At 36.4% G+C, this 21,570-nt stretch overlaps 2 protein-coding genes across 2 annotated transcripts in view; both read left to right on the top strand.

The window, feature by feature from the left end:
* Nucleotides 1-4,284: 4,284 nt before the first annotated feature.
* Nucleotides 4,285-6,345, top strand: Gje1 (gap junction protein epsilon 1). Its single transcript, XM_090337632.1, has 3 exons — nucleotides 4,285-4,323; nucleotides 5,292-5,474; nucleotides 5,950-6,345. Exons 1-3 carry the CDS (start codon nucleotides 4,285-4,287, stop codon nucleotides 6,343-6,345), a joined length of 618 nt encoding a protein of 205 aa, XP_090193758.1.
* Nucleotides 6,346-13,819: 7,474 nt separating this feature from the next.
* Vta1 (vesicle trafficking 1) overlaps nucleotides 13,820-21,570 on the top strand; it is a 43,928-nt gene continuing 36,177 nt past the window's right edge. The window contains exon 1 of the mRNA XM_090338024.1: nucleotides 13,820-13,964. Within this exon, the coding sequence (XP_090194150.1) occupies nucleotides 13,853-13,964 (112 nt within the window). The 5' untranslated portion in view covers nucleotides 13,820-13,852. The remainder of the gene's footprint in view (nucleotides 13,965-21,570) is intronic.

Below are 21,570 nucleotides of genomic sequence, written 5' to 3'. Positions count from 1 at the left end.
AAGAAAAAAGAAATAGCTTCACATAGTACATTAAGAACCACAATCACAAAGATAAACCTCTTGTTTCCATATCCTGAAGTTCATTTCACTTAGCCTCATCCTATATGGCCATCTGTACATAGCTTTTGAGCTGTTATGATCCTAATTGTTACAAATGAGGGAAACCATGGAGCCTATGTTTCTTTGAGTCTGGTTTACTTCACTTAATATGATTTTTTCCAAGTCTTTTCATTCTCTTACAAATGGTGTAAATATACCACATCTTCTTGATCCATTCATCTACTTAGGGGCATGGGTTGGTTCCATATCTTATCTGTGGTGAATAATGCTGTGATGAGCATAGTTGTGCTGGTAGGTTTAGTATGGCTTTGGCCATCTTTACACTGTTATTCTGTCTGATCTAAAATTTTCCTTACATTTGTTTTGTCTTCTCCATTTCCTCATTCCTACATTTTAATTCTGCATATGTTTTCTATATCTTTAGATGAGTGTTTTACTAAGTATTTTACTTTTTATTACGGTTGTAAATGATATTTTTATAGTGACAGCTTCTCGGTGAACAGACATGCTATTGATTTTATGCCAAAATTTTTATTCTATAAATCATGCTTTGGTGATCATAATTGTTTTATATTTACATGATCATATCATCTGTACATGGAGATGATTTTCCTTTTTCTAATTGAGACATATTTTCGTTAAAAAATAATCTGGTGGGCCTGGGAGTTTGGCCTAGTGGTAGAGTGTTTGCCTAGCATGCGTGAAGACCCAGGTTCAATTCCTTGGTACCACATATGTAGCAAAAAAGCAGAAGTCATGCTGTAGCCCAAGTGGTAGAGCCCTAGCCTTGAGAAAATCCAGGGACTGTGTTCAGGCCCTAAGCCCAAGCACAGGACTGGCAAAAAAAAAAATATGGCTAGAATTTTTAGTATTAGTTTGAATAGTAGAAAGCATCCTTACTTTGTATCTGATTTTAGCAGAATAACTTTTAGTTTTTCTTGTTGATAATGGTATTAGTATGTTAGTTGTGATTTATGTATGGCATACGCAATATTCAGGCAGTTCCTTCTATACTTACTTTTTTGGGGGGGCAGGGGGGTCATGGGACTTGAACTCAGCCTGGGCTCTGTCCCTGAGTTTTTGAGCTCAAGGCTGCCACCCTTGAGCCAAGCCCCACTTCCCATTTTCCAGAGGTTAATTGGAGATAAGAGCCTCAGGTCCTTTTGTGCCCAGGCTGGCTTTGAACCTTGATCCTCAGATCTCAGCCCCCTGAGTAGCTAAAATTACAGGTGTGAGCCACTGTGCCCAGCTCTTTACTTACTTTATTGTTCCAAGTACTTTTTCTGTTTTATTGAAATGAACATGTAGCTTCATTCTTTTGTTAATATGGTGTGTCACAATGATTGGTTTGCATGTGTTGAGTAATCTGTATCACATAAATTAATCCTGCTTGGTCATGGTGTGGAATTATTTTAATGTGCTATAAAATTCAATTTATTCGTATATTATGATGGGTCTTCGAATCTATATTTATCAAGGAAATTCTTCTCTAGTTTTATATGGTTTAATCTTCTAATGGCTGATATGGGTAATGCTGACCTATAAAATGTTTTGGAGCATTAACTTTTAGTCTTGTTTAAGTATTGTTTTTAACACTAAATATTTGAGAACCTCCTACTGAAGCACTAAATTCAAGTAGATGGTGAGTAATAACAATATTTGCAGTTTCCATATTGAATTTCATGTGTCAGTCATGATGCACAATGCACATTTTTATTTCTTTCAATATTATCTTGAGTTGTGCACAAAATCAGAGGTTCGTTCTGTTCCAGGTTATATCACATCAGTCCTAAATGCTTTCATAATGCCAAAAATACCAAATGATTATTCATGATTTCCATAATTTAGGTTCACACTTGCATATCGTAGTTACAATTGAATTCAGCAATTGATTTTTATGTCAATGGTAGATGTTAACTCACTTTCACTCCTCTTCTTAAAGTGAAAGCAAGTTTGAGCTAGTAATTTGATCTCATGCCTTCAAATTTTACTCAGAAAACTTATGACATTACCCTGTTAATTTTCAAAATATTTTGGGCTAAAGGGGAAAATAGAGGTTCATGATAATAATTCAGTTTGTTCAAAGCATCTTAGTGCTTCAATCCTGCTGAGCTTTGGTGGGCAGAAGTAGATATCTTGACATCTTAGTATACTCTAATAGTAGTGATAGTTCATCCCCATGTAGATTAACAGGGATAAGAAGAAAAAGGAGAGATAATGGCTATAGACTTGGGATTTACACATATTCATCCATCTCCAAAACTCTTTTACTCTGGCCAACACAAAGATTCTTTCCCACAGAATACAGACTCCTCTGCTTAAAATGATTGTTAATTTTGAATATTTTGTAGCCTGCATCATAAGAAAAACTAACTTGAAATAACACATGCAAAGACAAAAACCATCCTCTCCTAGAGAAAAGGAAATTCAGAGACAGCAAATAATTTTCTTATGATCTTAAATATCTAATGACAAGCTGAAAACAGCCCTACCAATAGTCAAATATGTGGACAGTTTCACACTTGCTAGTGTTATTTGTTTTTTAGTGAGTTTGCTTTACCTTTGGAATGTAAGATGGAATATACATCATTTACTCCTAGCATTTTTGCTTTGTGAATAAGTTACCCACAGAGAACATCAATTCTAGTCTGCACTTGCCATGATTCTTACAGAAACAGGCCGTGGGGGAAGAGCAGAAAAAATACAGCTATCAATCACACTGTCACACAGAGGGAAGCCAAGTTTCTCACTGACATAAACTCCTGGGTAGTAAGGTTGATATTTTCTTGCCTTATTTCTGTGTCTTCTAACTTAGCTGAATTGTGATCTATAAATTATTTATTTGACCCATCATAGATCCCAGTAATGAAGATGAGCTACAAAAGGCTCAAGATAATCATACACATCCCTGAATAGACTCAGAAAGATGGTGAATTATACAGGCCTGGTACCTGCATATATATGACTAAATTATATCCTTATTGTGTAATGGCAGAATCAAAACAACCTCTCTTTCATGCAAATAGCTGTTAGGAATTTTACGTGTCCCTTATTGGTGTCAACACCAAACAATCCTGGAATTCTGATACTGGAAGGGAAAAACATTTTCTTTTATCTGTCTGAGGAATCATTTATTTTCTCATTTGTACCTTTTCCTACCTAGCACAAAGTTCCTATTCAACAATGCCATTGTCTTTGTATGTGGGTTACAATTATATACACATATAGACATAATTATATAATGTCTATTATATATGTAATATAATATAGTATATATGATATAATACATAACATATATAAATATGTGCAATATAATTATATAATATATATATCATACATTACTCCTCTGTTAAAAGAGAACAGGAAGGCTGAGAGGAATTACCATCTTCAGTATGTCACAAAAGCAGGAATGATAAACGAGAAAGACAGGTAAAGAGAAGATTTATAATCTGCCATTGCAGCAGCTATAGCAAAAGTAACTTTCTCTTGTCTCATAAACTCTCCTGGGCAATGCGTCTAACAAGGGACAGAAGAAAAGAGGAAGTATTCTTATACTAGACCCTGGCCTTTTCTTATTTACCAATCCCTTCTATAGGTCCTTAGAACAGAAACCCTGGTTTGCATGTCTGCAAGAAATATACAATAAGAAGACAAATATAACACCAGGTCAGTAATATTCAATGATGTGACAGTTCTCAGAATCTATCTTACAATTCCATGGGTTTCCAAGAAATCAGTCATATTCCATGAAGGTAAGCAAGAAGAGATGGGGGTTAATTCCTGTCTAATGAATGTTTAGGACACAACCACTAGAATCCCCAAGCAAAAGAGTCCTCTGCTTTACATCTAGGGGTGATTCTTGGGCGGTGGCAGGGACTTTGAGAGCTCCCAGCCTCTCTCTGCTGGCCTCTTGCTTTGCTGGCACTCCTGGCTGGCTGGCTCTGCTGATCCTGCAAGTGAAGGGATTATTAGCTTGACCACATGCCCTGAGCTTTTGTGTCTTTGTTTTTGTTTTGTTTTGGGATAAAGATAGGAAAGTTGACTGGGGCCCCAGAGACCTATGGAAAGAAAAAAGTCAGAAAAGAAGGAGGAGGGGAGAGAAATTTGCAGTGACAAGTGTTTTCTGCTGTAAAAGTCATGAGAGAATATAAGAGTTTGATTCTGACAGAGAAAACTGGCTACATGGGTCAAGAACTAGGATGCCAGGATAACAGCACCTAAAACATGTCTCTAAATTACATCAAAAACTTCTATGAAGGATGCGTAAGTATATACAAAAAATACTCATTTATATGTGTTTTATCTGTATATTTTAACCTGTGTTGGATGAAAAAGTTACTCTAGATTTATGAAGAATAATGCAAATAACAATTATAGGCTTCAAGATATTCTAAATTTGAAAGTATAAATAAGATGTACTTTCAGCTGTGTTTTAAAGGAATTCGCTGACAACTCCATAACTAATAGCAAATATTTTTAAATATTTCTTCGTTGTTAAGATAGTATGAATGTGAACTTTAATACTGAATTATTCATCCAATTTTCCAAAAAGAGACATTAGTAAATAAAAGACAATGGTTCTTTTATTATAAAGAGAATAAACGGGGCAAGAGATATTAGTATAATTCAAAGCCATTTAAATATTTCCAGATTACTAGTTTGATGGGTACACTAGGTTCTTATTGGATTGTTGCATTTCATATGTGGAAGCCAGAATTTGTTTACAAATATATAAATAAATACTTGTGGTCGTACACCAGTGTATGCAAGTGTATTAACTGAAATATGGTAGATTTAGAGGAGAACTGAAACACCAGAGTTCCTTAGAAAAGCCAAATCAATTGTCAACCAAAAAAACACCAAAAAACACTTGAAAGGGGTAGTGTGAAATCAAGGGGTGAAAAGGAGGGGGGGATGAAGTCAAAAATTCAGTGCACAACCCACAAACTTAAGACTGATTCAGAAGGAGTGGATTGGGAAGGATAGGTGTGCATTCTGGGAAGGTGACATAGATCAAGTCACATTGTATTCACACACACACAAAAATGGAATGACTACTTAAAGATGGTAAAATGCTTTTAAAGAAGTGCAATTTCATAAGAAATGACATCAAATTTATAATTTGTGAGGATAAAATTTTTTAAACTATGGTCATGGTAACATTCTTTAACGTATCTTCTTTTGCTGTCTTCTGATTCAATCACTTTGTCCCCCTTCTGAAATTATGACAGGTTAAGCCACCAACTGTGATTGGTCAGTTCCACACCCTTTTCTTTGGGTCTGTACGAATGTTCTTCCTTGGAGTGTTAGGCTTTGCGGTTTATGGAAATGAAGCTTTGCATTTCAGCTGTGACCCAGACAAGAGAGAAGTCAATCTTTTCTGTTACAATCAGTTCCGGCCAATCACTCCACAAGTAAGTCCTTTCATGTATACCTATATTTTGACTCATCAACAGATATGATCTTTGCTCATTAAATATAATGCCCCAGAGAGTAGTTTAACAGGAAAGCTTTTGAGAATTTTATTATTTTTTATTTCAGAAAAAAATGAGTCAATTGCTTCCTTCAAATCCAGAATTGTATTATCTACATGTGTTACAGTGATACATTCCAGATTGCATTTGTCATGTAGAAATTAAACGGCTACAGAATTTATTAGCATTTCACATACAATTCATGTTTTCTAGATGCCTGTCTGTTTAAAGTTTTAAACATCTTGATCATTTCACCAGATGTTAGATTTTACTATGTTGTATTATATTTGTATGTAAGACTTTTATGAAACTTGAAAATTTTAAGTTAACTCCTGTGAAGTCACCCAATGTTTAGTCAGTTTGGGGTTACATGTAGATTAGTGGATTTGACTACAATATTTCTGACACACTTTAGGTATTCTGGGCTTTGCAACTGGTGATTGTCCTGGTTCCTGGAGCTATTTTCCACCTTTATGCGGCATGTAAAAGCATCAACCAAGAATGCATTCTTAAAAAGCCCATCTACACTGTAACCTATATCCTTTCCGTCTTATTAAGAATTAGTCTAGAGGTGATAGCATTTTGGCTTCAGATTCACCTTTTTGGTTTCCAGGTAAAACCTCTTTACTTGTGTGATGCTGAATCTCTTGGGAAGAAAATGTCAACGATAAAGTGCATGGTTCCAGAACACTTTGAAAAGACCATTTTCCTCATTGCAATGTATACATTTACTGTGATTACAATGGTACTATGTGTGGCCGAGGTTTTTGAGATCATATTTAGAAGACTGTGCTTTTTATTTAGGCAATGACAGGAGCTCATTCCTCAATATAACACCAGTACCATTTATCAATCATTTTGTTTAATTTTATCTTATTCAGTGAGTACAGATTGAAATATATCACAGAGTTCTAAGTCAGACATTATTGAATCAAGTTCATCCCGTTTTACTTTTCTCATTTACATACAACTCATGTTAGTTCATTTTACATAGTATTTTGTAAATTTCTCTCATAATATACAGCACTTGTTACAGCATATTATAGCCAGAAAAATTTTATCTCTCTTTTTTTTTTTTGCCAGTCCTGGGCTTGAGCTCAGGGCATGAACCCTGCCCTTGAACTTTCTCAAGGCCAGAGCTCTACCACTTGAGCCTCAGCACCACTTCCAGCTTTTTTCTATGTATGTGGTACCGAGGAATTGAACCCGGGTCTTCGTGCATGCTAGGCAAGCACTCTACCACTAGGCCAAACTCCCGGCCCCAAATTTTATCTCTTTTACAGACAAGAGAATGGTCAGCACTGCTAATTGTATGCTCAAAGACAATCAGACTATAATCCAGATAACTATATTTCTCCTTCCCCTGAAACATGCAGTTTGAAATTTGAGTATGAAATTTTTTTGAATTCACATACACTATAACTCATGTAAGCACAAAATTAATCATTAAAGAGTAACTTTTATGGTTTAATCACTAACTTGAAATTGAACATTAAAATTGTTACATTTTAATATTATATTGTTTTCCTGAAATTTTTAATATCAAATGCTATGGAAATTTAGCCATTAAATAAATTTGAAATGCTATGGATAACAACGTATAAAGGTTTTTGTATTTCTCCTTCTGCCCATAGAATGCTAGTAAAAATAACTTCTATATTATCATAACTGAAACTGAAAATTATTTATATTATTTGATTTCCTCAATAGCTGCTAAGCTGAGCCAATTTTGTGCCAATCCAGTGCCTGCTTTACCAAAAATCATCTTCATTTTATATCACTTAATGTCTTTATATACTATTTCCTTCTGTGTTTGGGAAATAAAAAGAGTTGAATGGATATTAAGATTTTTCAGTGTATGTGAAGCTTTATTCAGCCTATTTCTGATGTCACGGATTCCCTTTCTCCACAAACAACATCTTGAGTACCTTTTATTGAACACGTGGCCCATTAAGAGGTCATATTAAACAGAAGATAAAGCCAGGTAAGTTTAGTGGGGACTGGTGTACAGCACAGGCTGAAGGGCAGGAATAATGTGTTTATTGTCTTTGTGGAGAATCACAACAGTGTTTCAATTTTCATTATCATATTTAAATTCTCTGTGGCTAATATATGGCTTCACTGCTTGTATTGGGGGGGCTTATCTCTAATAGTCTATCTTATCATGGATCGCATTTTCTTCCACTACCCCTCTGCAATCCTGGTCATTTTTAATTGGATATCAGGCACTGTGTCTGGTTTTTTTTTTTTTTCATTTTTATTTTGGTTGTCAAGGTGATATAGACCGGGGTTACAGTTACACAAGTAAGATAATGAGTACATTTCTTATCAGACATTATATGCCCCTCCCTCATTTTTCTCCCACTTTTCCTCATCCCCGTCATTTCCCTCACCCAGGTGGTAAACTTCATTTCCAGCCTATGGTCTTCTGAGTATCCCTGTTGCATTGAGACACAGTGCCTTTTACCTTGTTGGATGGTCAATATTTTTAATTGTTTTTTTAAAATTAATTCTTATTGTTGGGATAATGTATAGAAGGGTTAAAATTACATTTGTCTTATGTTTTTGTCCCCATTTTCCTCTCCCACCCTCTCCCAATCATCTTGTTTTCCACCTTTCCCTATTTCAAATAAACATATATACAGTATACCAGGTAACAGAGTCAGATACGGTAACCACATGAGATTAACCATAAGGGGAAAAAAAGAGAAGAGAAATAAGAACATTAAGAACATAATGGTCTATATTTTTGTACTTGTAAACATGCAAAAATGTTTCTGAACCATTGTTACATGAAACCTGAAAGACCTCTTACATACCTACTTGTTCATTTTAATTACCTGAGTGCTTAAGTACTGTTGGAACAAAATTGATGTTGAAAATACAAACTGTGTTTTTTACAGTTTCCCGGTCTTCAGGGCCTTCCTTTACTAGGTTTCGGATGGGAGGGGAGATGACCTATGAATAGGATGTAAGTCTCACTGTATTAGAAAATGTCACATGCAATAAACTTGAAAAGTATAATTACATTATTACCCTGATTAAATTGATTGATCCTGTATTATTTACCACCAAATTAGTATTGCTCACAACTGAAAATGAAACTTTTACTGTGCAATGATCACACATGTGCATGTATTTGAAGGAATAGTGGAAAAGAGCTTGCGTTCCCACCAAAACACCAGTTACTTCTTATGTCTTCTTTCCATGGTTATTTTTTCACCCTTTTTTGCTCTTATCTCTGACCACCCCTTACTTGCCAAGATTCTATCTCCACAGTGGATGATAACAACAGGTCCCAGCCTGGAGCTAGAAGAAGCACTTAGGTCTTTCTTCATAGGAAAATGTCATACTTCTTTACAGTAAAACAAGGAAAATAAGCTCTACTGTTATAATTATGTGCTTCAACACATAGTCTCAAACATGCTGCTCTGTTGATGATGTGTATTTTTCCCTCATAATACCAGCTATGCTGGTATGAGGATGACATATTCACAGAAAAAAGAGCATTGTGTTCACCAATACAATAAATACAATTGTAATTGTATCACTAGGTTATTTCCTGATCTCATCCCCAATTCCAAATATATTTAAATAAGAGAACATTTAATATGCTCCAGTCATGAAGAAATGTCAGCAGATAAGAGAAAGATACATCCCTCAATAGAAAGAGTAACAAGGTTTTCAAGTTATAGGACAATGGATTAATGAATGGAAAAGACACAAAGATATATTGGTCTACAGAAAAGCATAGTAAAAATGCAATAATTCAGTGTGCACAAGCTCTAAAACAAAAACACATCGATTTTAATGTCAAACACTCATCCAAAATCTGTTAATGTTTACTTGGATCAAAGCCTAATTTCAAATGTGCTCTTATGCTAGCAGTGTCTGTAATTCTCCACTATCTTCTCACTAAGGGAGAGTGCTGACAAAAAGAACAAGTACAAGTTGCCTACATCCTGTGCATCGCAATTTTCCTCTGTAAAATTGTGATGACAATGTTTCTGATAGAGCGTGGTGAAAATAAAACACATTAATGATATTGCCCTACTAATATTTTATTGCATTTTATTATGAGGGTGCTATATAGAGAAGTCACAGTTACATTCGTCAGGTAGTGGGTACATTAATTACTTCTTGAACATTGACATCCCTTTCCATGTTTTCCTCCCACTTTCTCTCTCCTACCCCCTCCCAATCATCTTGTTTTTCCCTCCCCTTTGTATTCCAAATAAACAAATAAGCATATATGCAACATAACAATATGAGATGAAACATGAGGGGGGGGAGAAATAACACATAGTAGATACCCAGAAAATAATACATAATACTGCACTGATCTGTGACAGAAAATAGCCATGAAAAGGGAGTTCGGACCTGTGTATGAACCCCTTTCTAAGCTTCTGGACTGAAGTTTCAGGACAGACGTTGAGACTCAATGAATAATTAATAAATAAAAGTGATGTGGTTGGAAAGATGTTTATAGTATTCCAATTTTTTCTCATCAATTTCTCTAATAGTCCAGTAACTTCTGAATGAAAAGCCAACAGAGTGGGGAAAAAAGAAAGAAAGCAATCATTTTCATGCTGTCATGAATGTATAATTGAGACTGGGGAATTATACAGAACTGGATTTCCTACTGGATAAAAAAAAGCCATGCCTAAAGGAAGATGATAGGCTTCAATTTTTGGAAGAATAAATAGACAACGGACACAAAGTGGAATAATACAAAAACACAGAGTGATTGTTTTAACTTTTGAAAGGGGTTCTTTTTGGAAGTAGGTTAGTGGAAGTGATGAAAAAGCAGAATGCAGAGGAAATTTCAGATTTTGGGGTTTTTTTGTTTTTTGGTTTTTGGTTTTTTATTGTAATTAATAAAAGGGTTACATGATATTTGCCATATAGAAGGTGCATTAGTTCACATACATTGATATCCTTTCACATGTCTTGGTACCTTTTACCCTCCCCCCACCCCCCACGTTGGATTTCCCCCCTTCCCTATCAATTTTCAAATAATCAAATACAAATAAATTCAATATATCAGATAACAAAGTGAGGTACTGTAACAATATGAGATACCCAAGGGACAGCAAAGGAGATGAGAGATAACATAGTACATTAAGGACAATAATCATTCATTATATGGCTTTTGTTTCAATATCCTGGAGGTCCTTTCAATTAGCTTCATACTATATGGCCTTATGTATCAAGGTTTTGCTCTATTGCAGATCTCTGCTAGTAGAGCTCAAGGTTTCTACTGGTTATGACAAATGAGGGAAACCATTGAGCTTATGTTCCTTTGAGTCTGGCTTACTTCACTTAATATGATTTTTTCTAAGTCTTTCCATTTCCTAACAAATGGGGCGATGTCATTTTTTCTGACAGCAAAATAGAATTCCATTGTGTATAAATACCACAACTTGTTGATCCACTCATCAACTGAGGGACATCTAGGTTGGTTCCATATCTTTGCTATGGTGAATAATGCTGCAATAAGCATTGTTGTGCTAGTGGATTTAGTATGCCCTAGGTTCTGGATGGTTGGGTAAATGTCAAGTAGTGGAATTGCTGGGTCATAGGTGAGTTCTATGTTTAGCCTTTTGAGGCACTGCCACACTGCTTTCCATAGTTGTTGAATGAGTTTGCACTCCCACCAACAGTGTAGTAGTGATCCCTCCTGGCCACATCCCCTCCAGCATCTGTTATTATTCGTTTTCCTGATCCTGGCCATTCTAACTGGAGTGAGGTGGAATCTTAGCGTTGTTTTGATTTGCATTTCTTTTATGACCAGAGATGTTGAGCATTTCTTCATGTGTCTATAGGCCATTTTTGTTTCTTCTTCAGAAAAGACTCTCTTTAAATCTTTGATGAACATTGATGCAAAACTTCTCAACAAAATACTGGCCAACCATCTACAACAACTCATCAAAAAAATTATACACTATGATCAAACTGGATTCATCACAGGGAGGCAAAGCTGGTTCAACATATGCAAATCAATTAATATAATTCAACACATCAACAGGAGCAAGGACAAAAATCACATGATTGTCTCAATAGATGCAGAAAAGGCATTTGACAAGATCCAACACCCCTTTATGTTAAAAGCTCTGGAGAAACTAGGAATCCATGGAACATTCCTCAATATAATAAAGGCTGTGTATGACAAACCCACTGCTAGTATTACACTTAATGTTGAAGAGCTAAAGCCATTCCCTCTAAAATCAGGAATGAGACAAGGATGCCCACTCTCTCCACTCCTCTTTAACATAGTATTAGAATTCCTAGCCAGTGCAATAAGGCAAGAAGCAAGCATAAAGGGGATCCAAGTAGGGAAAGAGGAAGTAAAACTATCCCTCTTTGCAGACGACATGATTCTGTATTTAAAGAATCCTATAGACTCTACTCCCAAGCTCCTTGAGCTGATTCAAAACTTTGGAAGGGAGCAGACTATAAAATTAACCCTCAAAAATCAACTGCCTTCCCTTACGCCAATAGTGAGAGGAACGAGGCAATAATCAGGAAAGCAACTCCTTTCACAATAGCCTCAAAGAAAATAAAGTACCTAGGAATTAGCTTAACTAAGAATGTAAAGGACCTTTTTGATGAAAACTTTAAAACCCTGAAAAAGGAAATTAAAGCAGAACTGAGGAAATGGAAAAACCTCCCATGCTCCTGGATTGGAAGAATCAACATTGTGAAAATGACAATCTTGCCAAGAGCTATCTACAAATTCAATGCAATATCTATCAATATCTCAATGTCATTCTTTAAAGAAATAGAAGAGGCAATCCAAAATTTCATATGGAATAATAAAAGACCCCGTATAGCAAAAACACTTCTTAGCAGAAAGAACAGCACAGGAGGAATTTCAATTCCAAACTTTAGACTCTATTACAGGGCTATAATTCTCAAAACAGCTTGGTACTGGCACAAGAACAGGCCTGAAGACCAATGGAATAGAACTGAAGACCCAGATATTAAACCACAGACCTATGGCCACCTAATCTTTGACAAGGGAGCCAAAAAAATAGAATGGAAGAAAGAGCCTCTTCAACAAGTGGTGCTGGCAAAACTAGTTAAGCACCTGCAGAAAACTGAAGTTAGATCCTTCTTTGTCACCCTGCACTAGAATTAACTCCAAATGGATCAAAGACCTGGAGGTAAAAGCTGACACATTGAAAACTTTACAAGAAGGAATAGGAGATACACTAGGCCTCCTTGGTACAGGTCGAAACTTTCTTAATAAGTACCAAGAATCACAACAAATCAGAGAAAAGCTGAATAAGTGGGGCTGCATTAAACTGCAGAGCTTTTGTATGGCAAAGGATATAGCTAGTAAATTAATTAGGAAGCCTACAGAGTGGGAGAATATCTTCACAACCAAACAACGGACAAAGGCCTCATATCTAAAATATATCAACAACTCAAAAAATTGAATCATTCCAAAACTAATCTCCAAAGTAACAACCATCCCATTAAAAGATGGGCCAAAGAAATTTCAGATTTTGAGATTTGGGTTCCTGAAAACAGATGACTTTCAATAGAAACTACTGTAACATTTCAAAACTGGGAACAGAGGCAAAATAAAACATAGGTTGTGGAAGGTGCCCAAGTTTTGAAGAATGTCGTGCAACAAGGAAGAAAAGAGCTCAGATCTTTGAGGACAGAAAGCACAGCTGATTCCTGCTGCACAACAGGAGTCAATGCATTGAAATACTGAACATATGCATGTCTCACAAGAAGCAACCTACAGATTATTCTTTCCATAAAATATTCCCTAGCCAGTTCACAACAAAAGTACAATTTTCTTTAAGTTGCAGGTATTTCATGTTTAAGTTTGGAGGTAAACCCTTGTCATTTTACCCAGTGTTTAAACACACTTTTAAAAAAAAAACTTAAAAATTCTATTTCACTTCTGCCAAATTGAAAATAAAGCTTATAAAGTCAAACTAAGTGACCCGGGGACACTCATAACAGTAACATATCCTGAAATGATACACCAAAGGTAATTCCATAACCATCATTTTCTCATCTGTTAGCCTAATAAACAAAAACAAAACAAAGAAGACGATTCTCGTTTCTTCCAGCAGAGGGCGCCGGTGTCCTTAGCCAGGTGGGTCCCCTCTGGTTGGTTACTTCCCGCGGCCAACAACCCAGGCTTATCCCTTCCAGGCGTCGGTGAGAGAGTCGCCGTTACTAAGCAACGAGAAACTGGGCGGGGTTTCCCCCGAGCTTTCGCGAGACTTGCTAGACAGGCGGAAGCGGAAGTGCAGGTGTCACCAGAGTTGCAAGTGCGGCTCCGTGGACCGGAGATGGCCGCGCTGGCTCCCCTGCCTCCGCTCCCTCCCCCGTTTAAGAGCATTCAGCACCATCTGAGGACCGCCCAGGAGCACGACAAGCGGGACCCGGTGGTGGCCTATTACTGTGAGTCTTTCCGAGCCGCCGCGTCCCTCGGGCGTCCCTGCACACCTCGCGGCCCACACGCCACCCCGGGCTCGCGGGGCGCATCCCGTCCCCGGTCCTCCGGGGCCTCGAGCCTGAACCTCGACCTGCGACCCGCCCCGGCGGGGGGGGGGTCCCCCACTTCCCTCCCCGCTCCCTCTCCCCGCCCCACCCCCAAACAGCCCAGTGCGCGCACGGGAACTCCAAAGGATCTGCGACTGAAGGGTTGAATACAGTAACCATCGCCTCCCTCCCGGGCTGGAGAAGATGGGCCTCCATCTCCCCACCTGGTTCCCATGCCTATGGGGCCGCGGGCTCCATTGGTTCACACCTGTTCCTTTAACCAGAGGTGAAGGGCTTAGTGCCGGTGATGTTATGGAAGTCCCTATTTTTTTTGTCTCTAATATCCCGTCTCTTTCTCTTGCAAGTAAACTGACTGAACTACTCCTGTAGATCCCCTGACAAGTTCCCCCTGAAACGAAGAGGCCGGGTGTGATAGGTGCTTTGTTGGGGACATTGTAAAGATGGCTCGACCCACTTCCCCTTTTCATGCCTGTCTTTCTCGGACACTGGTTTTCAAAGATGCAGGAATATCCCAACTTTTTCCACATCCAGAGGCCTGACTCAGTTGTCTCTTCTGGAGCCAACAAACTGATTATACAGTGTGTTTACACTCCTGTTGTTAAACATGGGTAGCATTATTTTACACTGTATTTATTCTTCAAGTTCCATAAGAAAAAGACTGTTATTCGTGCGTTCATCATAAACTTATTGAGCTTTTACCATATATCCAGGGTTTACTACCCAGTGTAGCTACAATTTCTGTATTCATAGAGCTTACATACAATGGGAGTAAGGGAATTAAACAATACTAGATGATAACTAAAAAAAGATAAACAGAATAGGAAGTGTCAGGATGGTTGTAGAATGAGGGAAGTTAGCTTTTAATATCAAAAAAGGCGTCACTGAGTTGACAATTGAGCAAAAGAAAGGGGTGAAAAAGCCTTTCATGCACATTTAAGAAAGAATATTCTTTACTGAGGGAATAAAAATGTAGAGACAGAGGCCTGTTTGAAAGAGGAGGATGTATACCTTTGTCACTAGAATGGATGGCACCAGGAGAACGTGGTGTGATAAGAACAAAGAAGTAACCTCATGAATAGTGAAACGGGGCCCCTTGTTTCCCACTGACATAATTCCCTGTTCTTGAACTTGTTATTATTACATTCCCTCACATCTGCCCAGGACCTTTTATTTCCTATGTCTTCCTCTGGCTGTTCGTTTCTGAGCTTATTCAAATTTCCCTTATTAAACAACATAAAATAAAAGCTTTACCATGCTATATCCCAAAAATTGCAGCCCCACTAAACCTCAGTAGCCTCACCTAGTCTTCTCACTATTATCTTTCCATCTTTATCTTGGAGGGCCTTTCCATGCCACTCTTTTACTGCATTTACTCTCCAGGTCCTGAAAGAACACTTTCATTGTAAGTCCTCTTGACATGTAAACACACTTTATTATGAAAGATAAATGATGGAACTTTGCATAGTGTTCACACAGAGTTTAAGACATAAGAAAAGGAACATTGACGAACTCATCACACTCTTAATTTTTGCTCATTTAGTAGAAGGGAGTGCTGTCTCCTGGGAGTGATATTTGCAATTCTTTGAGACTTAATGAGATTCCCCATCTTTTCATATGTTAATTAGCGGTGCCTGTTTATTGCTTTGTCCATCTTTCTATTGTACTGTTTGTCTTTTACTTGTAATTGATACTAATCCTTTGTCAAGTCTCCCCAGTTCACAGGCAGGTTTTTAACTATATGAAACCCTTAATTCTTAATTTCAGCAGATTTGGGTTGTTTCTGATGGGTGAATGTGTGAATAAAGCCATTGCACTCACCTGTATTTTTCTGTGCAAACAAGATCTTTTCCTGAGATAAAAGGCCAAAAGTGTAAATCTCCTGTCATGCTCACTGATAGCCAGTGTGAAGGACCCAAATTTCACTATATTCTCCCCACCATTTTATGTCATTATTCCTTAATTTGTTATTCTAATATACGGATGATTTTAATTTTTATTTCCCTGTGTCTAATGAAGTTGAACATTTTTACATATACTTCTTCTAATATATGTGTATCATATTCAGTGAAAAGTACCTAACATATTCTAGTTATTAGTCTTTTATCAGGCATCTGTTTTGGAAATATTCCAGTCTTTGGCTTTATCTTTTTGTTTTACATACAGAATGGTTTTAATTTTAGTGATTTTTTTTATTCTCTATCAATCTTTATATTATTGTATATTTTTCTAATCCATTTTTAATTTCTCTGTTCTCCAAGAATGTTGTTAGGTGAGGCTACACTTCACCTGCTTATTTTGAAGGATTACTGTTTTGAAAGTTTTGGTGACACCATTATGCTAGTTTTTTTTTAATGTTCTATACTTTATTTTAGCTTTTAAGGTGACAATATTATTAGATTGTGGTTAAATACATAAGTAATATAATGCCGAAATCAACTGTGAACAAAGCTGAGTAAATATATAAATCTAAAGTCCTGTAGACAAAGCTAAACACAGAAAGATCTAAGTTTGCTGTAGTTATAGATTGACAGTTTCAGTCCACAAATAAATATGTAGAGACGTCTATATGTGTGTATATAAAATCTTGTCTCCAAACATTCCATTCTGTCTACCTCCAGGCCTCCTCTCTTATCATATCCACTTCATTTTTATCCTTATAGTACTGACTTGAATGTCATTTTTTTACTGGGAGGCCTTCTCTCAGTCCTTCTTGTTTGAGATGTATCTTCTGTTTATCTTCATGGTGTCTTGCATGTCTTTTAGTTACTTGATTGTTACCCGTCTCTCTACAGTATGACTGTGTGGGGGGTTTGCTTTTGAGATTTTTCTTATTCATAAACTGTGCCAAGCAATAGGGAACTGGAGATATCCACTGTAATAAAAAGAATGGATGCTCCAAACCTGCTGTCTTGATCTGAACTTTACGTTGTCCAAAGAGGGAACCATGCATAGTCACTGGTGTGTCACCCAAGAAAAAAACCAGACAATGACATGTAACTCATGATCTTTGTGTCATTTCTTTCCTTTGGGATACCATATTTTGTCCTGTTATTAAGTGACCAGGACCTCAATGAAAACTCAGAGGAATACTGATTGCACGAACAGTTATCAGTAGTCGCTGGGCAGTGGTAGCTCATACCTGTAATCCTAGCTGCTCATAAAGCTGAGATCTGAGGATTGCAGTTCAAAGACAGCCTGGGTAGGAAATTCCATAAAACTGTTATCTCCATTTAACCACCAGAAAACTGGAATTAGAGCTGTGGCTCAAAGCTGTAGAGTAAAAGGGCTCAGAGATAGCGCCTAGGCCCTGAGTTGAAGCCCCATAACTGCCCCTCCCCACTCCCCAAAAAATGTCCGTAGTAATTGGAGAAGTGGTTGTTGGGTGAGCACCATGATGAATGATGAGTAAAGGTGTTAAATTTGTGGTAAATTAAGTGGGAGAAAAGTCAGTGTAGTAACCTGATTCAGTACTAAGTGATAATGAAGGACACATTCCATACTTCCTGTTATTAACACTGTATTCTGTTATTATTTGTGAGTTCCATACCCCCTCACACACACCCCTTTAATAAAGCCAGAAAGAAGGAGTCACTAGTAACAATAGCAATAGATGGTGGATGATAATTTTCTTTTTACACCGCCAGATTTGATTTTGTAAATAAAGCTAAATCCAGAAAGGTCTTTCCTTTGTTTTTAAATTTGTTGTAACTCAGTTTAAAATTCCAGGTGATTTTTCTAAAGCTTCCTCTAGGGGGTGATATTGTAAAATCAGTAGACTTTTCTTTGAAAGCATATAAATGTTCTAGAGAGACTATTTGCTTATGTGATTTTTAAGAAAATCAAATACTTATTCAACAAACTGTAAATACATATAGTTATTTGAGTTCACCGATGACACAGTACACCCAAGTATTAAAGTTTAAGTAAAGCTAAATAATACAACTTTTGTTTAGCAGAACATGTCAATAGTTAATTGCCTATCATTATTTTGTGATTATCACATAGAAATTTTTTTAAGCTAGGCAGAAAAACCTAATTAAGCCAATAAAGAGAAGCCTTTCCATTTCTTTCTGGTTCAGAATCTGAATGGTAAGCTGGAGATCCTAGGCTACCTGTAAGCTAACCCAGGACATTGTACTGTGACAATGACATCTTAACAAAAACCCAGGTTACAGTACTTATTTGACAACTAGAATTCCATTCAGCTGCTGTTTTTCCAAATATTCAGACTTGAATTTCATTTTACAAAAGTAGTCATTTTAAATACTCTTATTTTTATGAGTATTGTCAATAATTTCTTTTTATAGCTTTTTAGAAAACGCTGTGAAGTTGAAGGAAGAGGATGTGTAGAGTTAGCTTTCATTTTCTCTCTTGACACCCAAACATTTCACCATTTTTGATAAAATTTTATGAAGTTTTTTCTAATAATAGCTATTTTATTGCTTGGAATTAAAGGTTACATATACTTTTTAGACAGACTTATACTTTTTGGACAGACAAGATTACATATGTATATATAATATACATATACATATGTACATATAACATACATATGTTATATGATTATACTTGTATATATTATAATTATAGATTATATAATTATATATGTATATATCATAAATAACATACAATTATGTAATAGATTACATATGATTATATAATATATGATATATATGTTATAATATATACACACACACAATAAGCGTGTTCCTGCCTTCACTCAAAATTCATCATTCCATGTTAAATTTATTGCTCTTTTTCCACTGAACTCTAGATCCTTCTTTTCCCCTACCTTCATGGTTTCTTCAGGTGTTTTGATTTTAGGTATTTTTGAGGGGAAGACGGGATATTTTTGCTTTTTGGCTTCAGTTTACTTTTGTTTCTTTTGGAACACTGTTGGAGTCTTGGTGAGAGCAATTCTTTGTTTTCAGGATTCAGGATATCTTTCTTCTAAATGATAATAGTTCTCTCCTGACATTTTACTAGGAAATAAATAGCCTCCACACTTTTCTACCTCCTCTGGTATTATGTTTGCCACTCTCAAGAACTGTGAGAAGCTAATAAGTGCTAATTTTAGAAAATCTAGAGTTCATAAATGAAGCACATGGCTTTCCACCTACAATCATCACAAAAAACTGGAAGCGGGGAAATAATGTTCTTGAAAGACCTCAATGGCAGTCAGTCTCCCAGAACCATATACCTGCAGATAACAAAGTTTTTTTGGACTGGACTTGTTTATGTGCTAGTAGTCCAGTTCATTAGGTTTTACCTAAAGGAGATTATGACTTTGTATAGAACAGACACACAAATACAGTAAAAGTGATTCTTTTGTATTCTCATACTGAGGCTTGAACTCAAAGCCTGGGTGCTGTCTCTTGGCTTTTTCCCTCCAGGATGATGCTCTGCCACTTGAGTCACACCTCCTTTTCCAGCTTTTTGGTAGTTCATTGGAGTCATGATCATACCTGCCCCAGCTGGCTTCTAACCTTAATCTTGAGATCTCAACCTCCTGAGTACCTAGGATTACAAATGTAAGCCATTGACACCAGACAAGAGTGATGTTTATAATACATAAAATCAGAATTCTAAATACCAGTTAGGTAAGCATAAATCCTTCAGGGTATATTAGTATATTTGAATATAAAATTACTACATAAATAAAAATAAGCAGGATGGCCAGGTGTTTGGCCTAGTGATAGAGTGCTTACCTAGCATGCACAAAGACCCAGGTGCAATTCCTTGGTACCACATACATAGGAAAAGGCTGGAAGTGGTGCTGTGGCTCAAGTGGTAGAGCTCTAGCCTTGAGAAAGTCCAAGGATAATGTTCAGGACCTAAATTCAAGCTCCAGGACTGTCCTAAATAAAGCAAGCAAGCAAGCAGGAGGTACTTGTCAAACCCAACATGCCACTCATTGGCCACATGATTCATTGTTCAAAACAATGAGTTTCATCATATTTTTTCATACATGAATATGAAATGTTTTGAATATGAAATATCTCCGACAGGCTTATATTTAAACACGTGGTTCCTGGGTGATAGTTCTGTTTGGGGAAGTTTTAGAAACATGAGGCAATTTAGCTTACCTAGAGAAAGTAAGAAACGGGGAGAAAGCCTTTGTCATTTTTGATCCCCACTCATGTTCTTCTTTCCAGTTACCCCTTCTTATCCCCATCCCATCCATTTCCTCTTATATAATAGCCTTCTGCTACTTTGTCATATTCTTTGTTTTGTTTTATTTTCCTTAGATTCCATATGTGAAAGAAAACAGAATATTTGACTTTCTGAGTCTAGTCCAATTCCATTTATTTTTCTGAAAATAGTTTTTATTCTCTGACAGAATAATCTATTATGTTTATAAATAAATACAATTTTCTTTATTCATCATTTGCTGAGCACCTAGGCTGATTCTGCAATTGGCTGTTATGAATTGGGCTTCGGTAAACATGGGTATGTTGATACCTACCTGTATTTTCTAAAGGTTGATCCCTTTAGAATATGTGCTCAAGGGGAGTATCATTAAATCATGTAGTAGCTCAACTTTCTAACCTTTATAGAAATCGCCTTGCTGATTTTCACAGTCACTGTCCACATGCCCACTACTGCCCATTGCTCACCATCATTTGTTGGATTTTATTTACTTGACAATAGGCATTCTGACTAGGGTGAGCTGAAATCTTAGTATAGTTTTTATTTGCATTTCCCTAGTGATTAAAGATGTTCAACATTTTTTATTCTGTTCATTTGTTGGATTCTTTCAATGTTAACTTTTTTGTTACTTTTTTTAGTTTTGTTAATTTTTGTTACATTAGTCATTAGGGTGAATAGCTTGCAAGGATTTTGTCCTATTCTTTGGACTGTTTCTACTAATGACTCCTTTTATGTGCAGAAACCTTTTTATTTGATAATATCTTAGTTTTTGAATTCTTGCTCTTTTTGTTGTGCCACTGCATCCTATTCAGAAGATTGCCTGTGCCTCTATATTGGAAGTATATCCCTTATGTTTTCCCCTGGTCATTTCAAAGTTAGGAATCTTAAGTTTCAGGACTTTTTGCCTCCTTTTGAATTGACTTGTACAGGGTGAAAGGTAGGGATTTATTTTTAACCATCTACATGGGATATCCAGTTTTCCCAGAAACATTTCTAAAAGGATGTCTTTTAACATGTGTTTTTTAAACATTTAGTAAGGGTTAGATATTTGTAATGTTTATTAATTAGGAAACTCAGCATTATAGTAAAACTACCTTTTTTTTGTAGAGTGATTTTCCTACTTTTAAATAATTACATCAATATATGGCCTGTGAAAATCACTCAGTTAATGTTAGTTGTTATTCAGTTACTATTACTCCAGTTTGGTAAACTCTGAAGACATCATATCATTGAGACTTATGTTTTTATCCAGAATGACAACCCTCATTTTTATTGGATATCTAAACCATTTATATCTAATATAATTATTAGTATGTTTTATATTGAAGTATACTACCTTGCTGTTGATTTTTTA

The sequence above is a fragment of the Megascapheus bottae genome, chromosome 8 (assembly GCF_031878675.1).
Source record: "Megascapheus bottae isolate mThoBot1 chromosome 8, mThoBot2.hap1, whole genome shotgun sequence".
Classification (NCBI taxonomy): Eukaryota; Metazoa; Chordata; class Mammalia; order Rodentia; family Geomyidae; genus Megascapheus; species Megascapheus bottae.
Note: the sequence above shows the minus strand (reverse complement) of the source record. Positions and strands in the feature narration are given on the sequence as shown.

What these genes read in the sequence shown, in the direction of transcription:
- Gje1 (XM_090337632.1), top strand. Translation starts at nt 4,285, where the DNA reads ATGTCTCTAAATTACATCAAAAACTTCTATGAAGGATGC. An exon ending in AAAACTTCTATGAAGGATGC is followed by an intron (nt 4,324 to 5,291) that starts GTAAGTATATAC and finishes AAATTATGACAG; the next exon opens with GTTAAGCCACCAACTGTGAT. An exon ending in TCCGGCCAATCACTCCACAA is followed by an intron (nt 5,475 to 5,949) that starts GTAAGTCCTTTC and finishes GACACACTTTAG; the next exon opens with GTATTCTGGGCTTTGCAACT.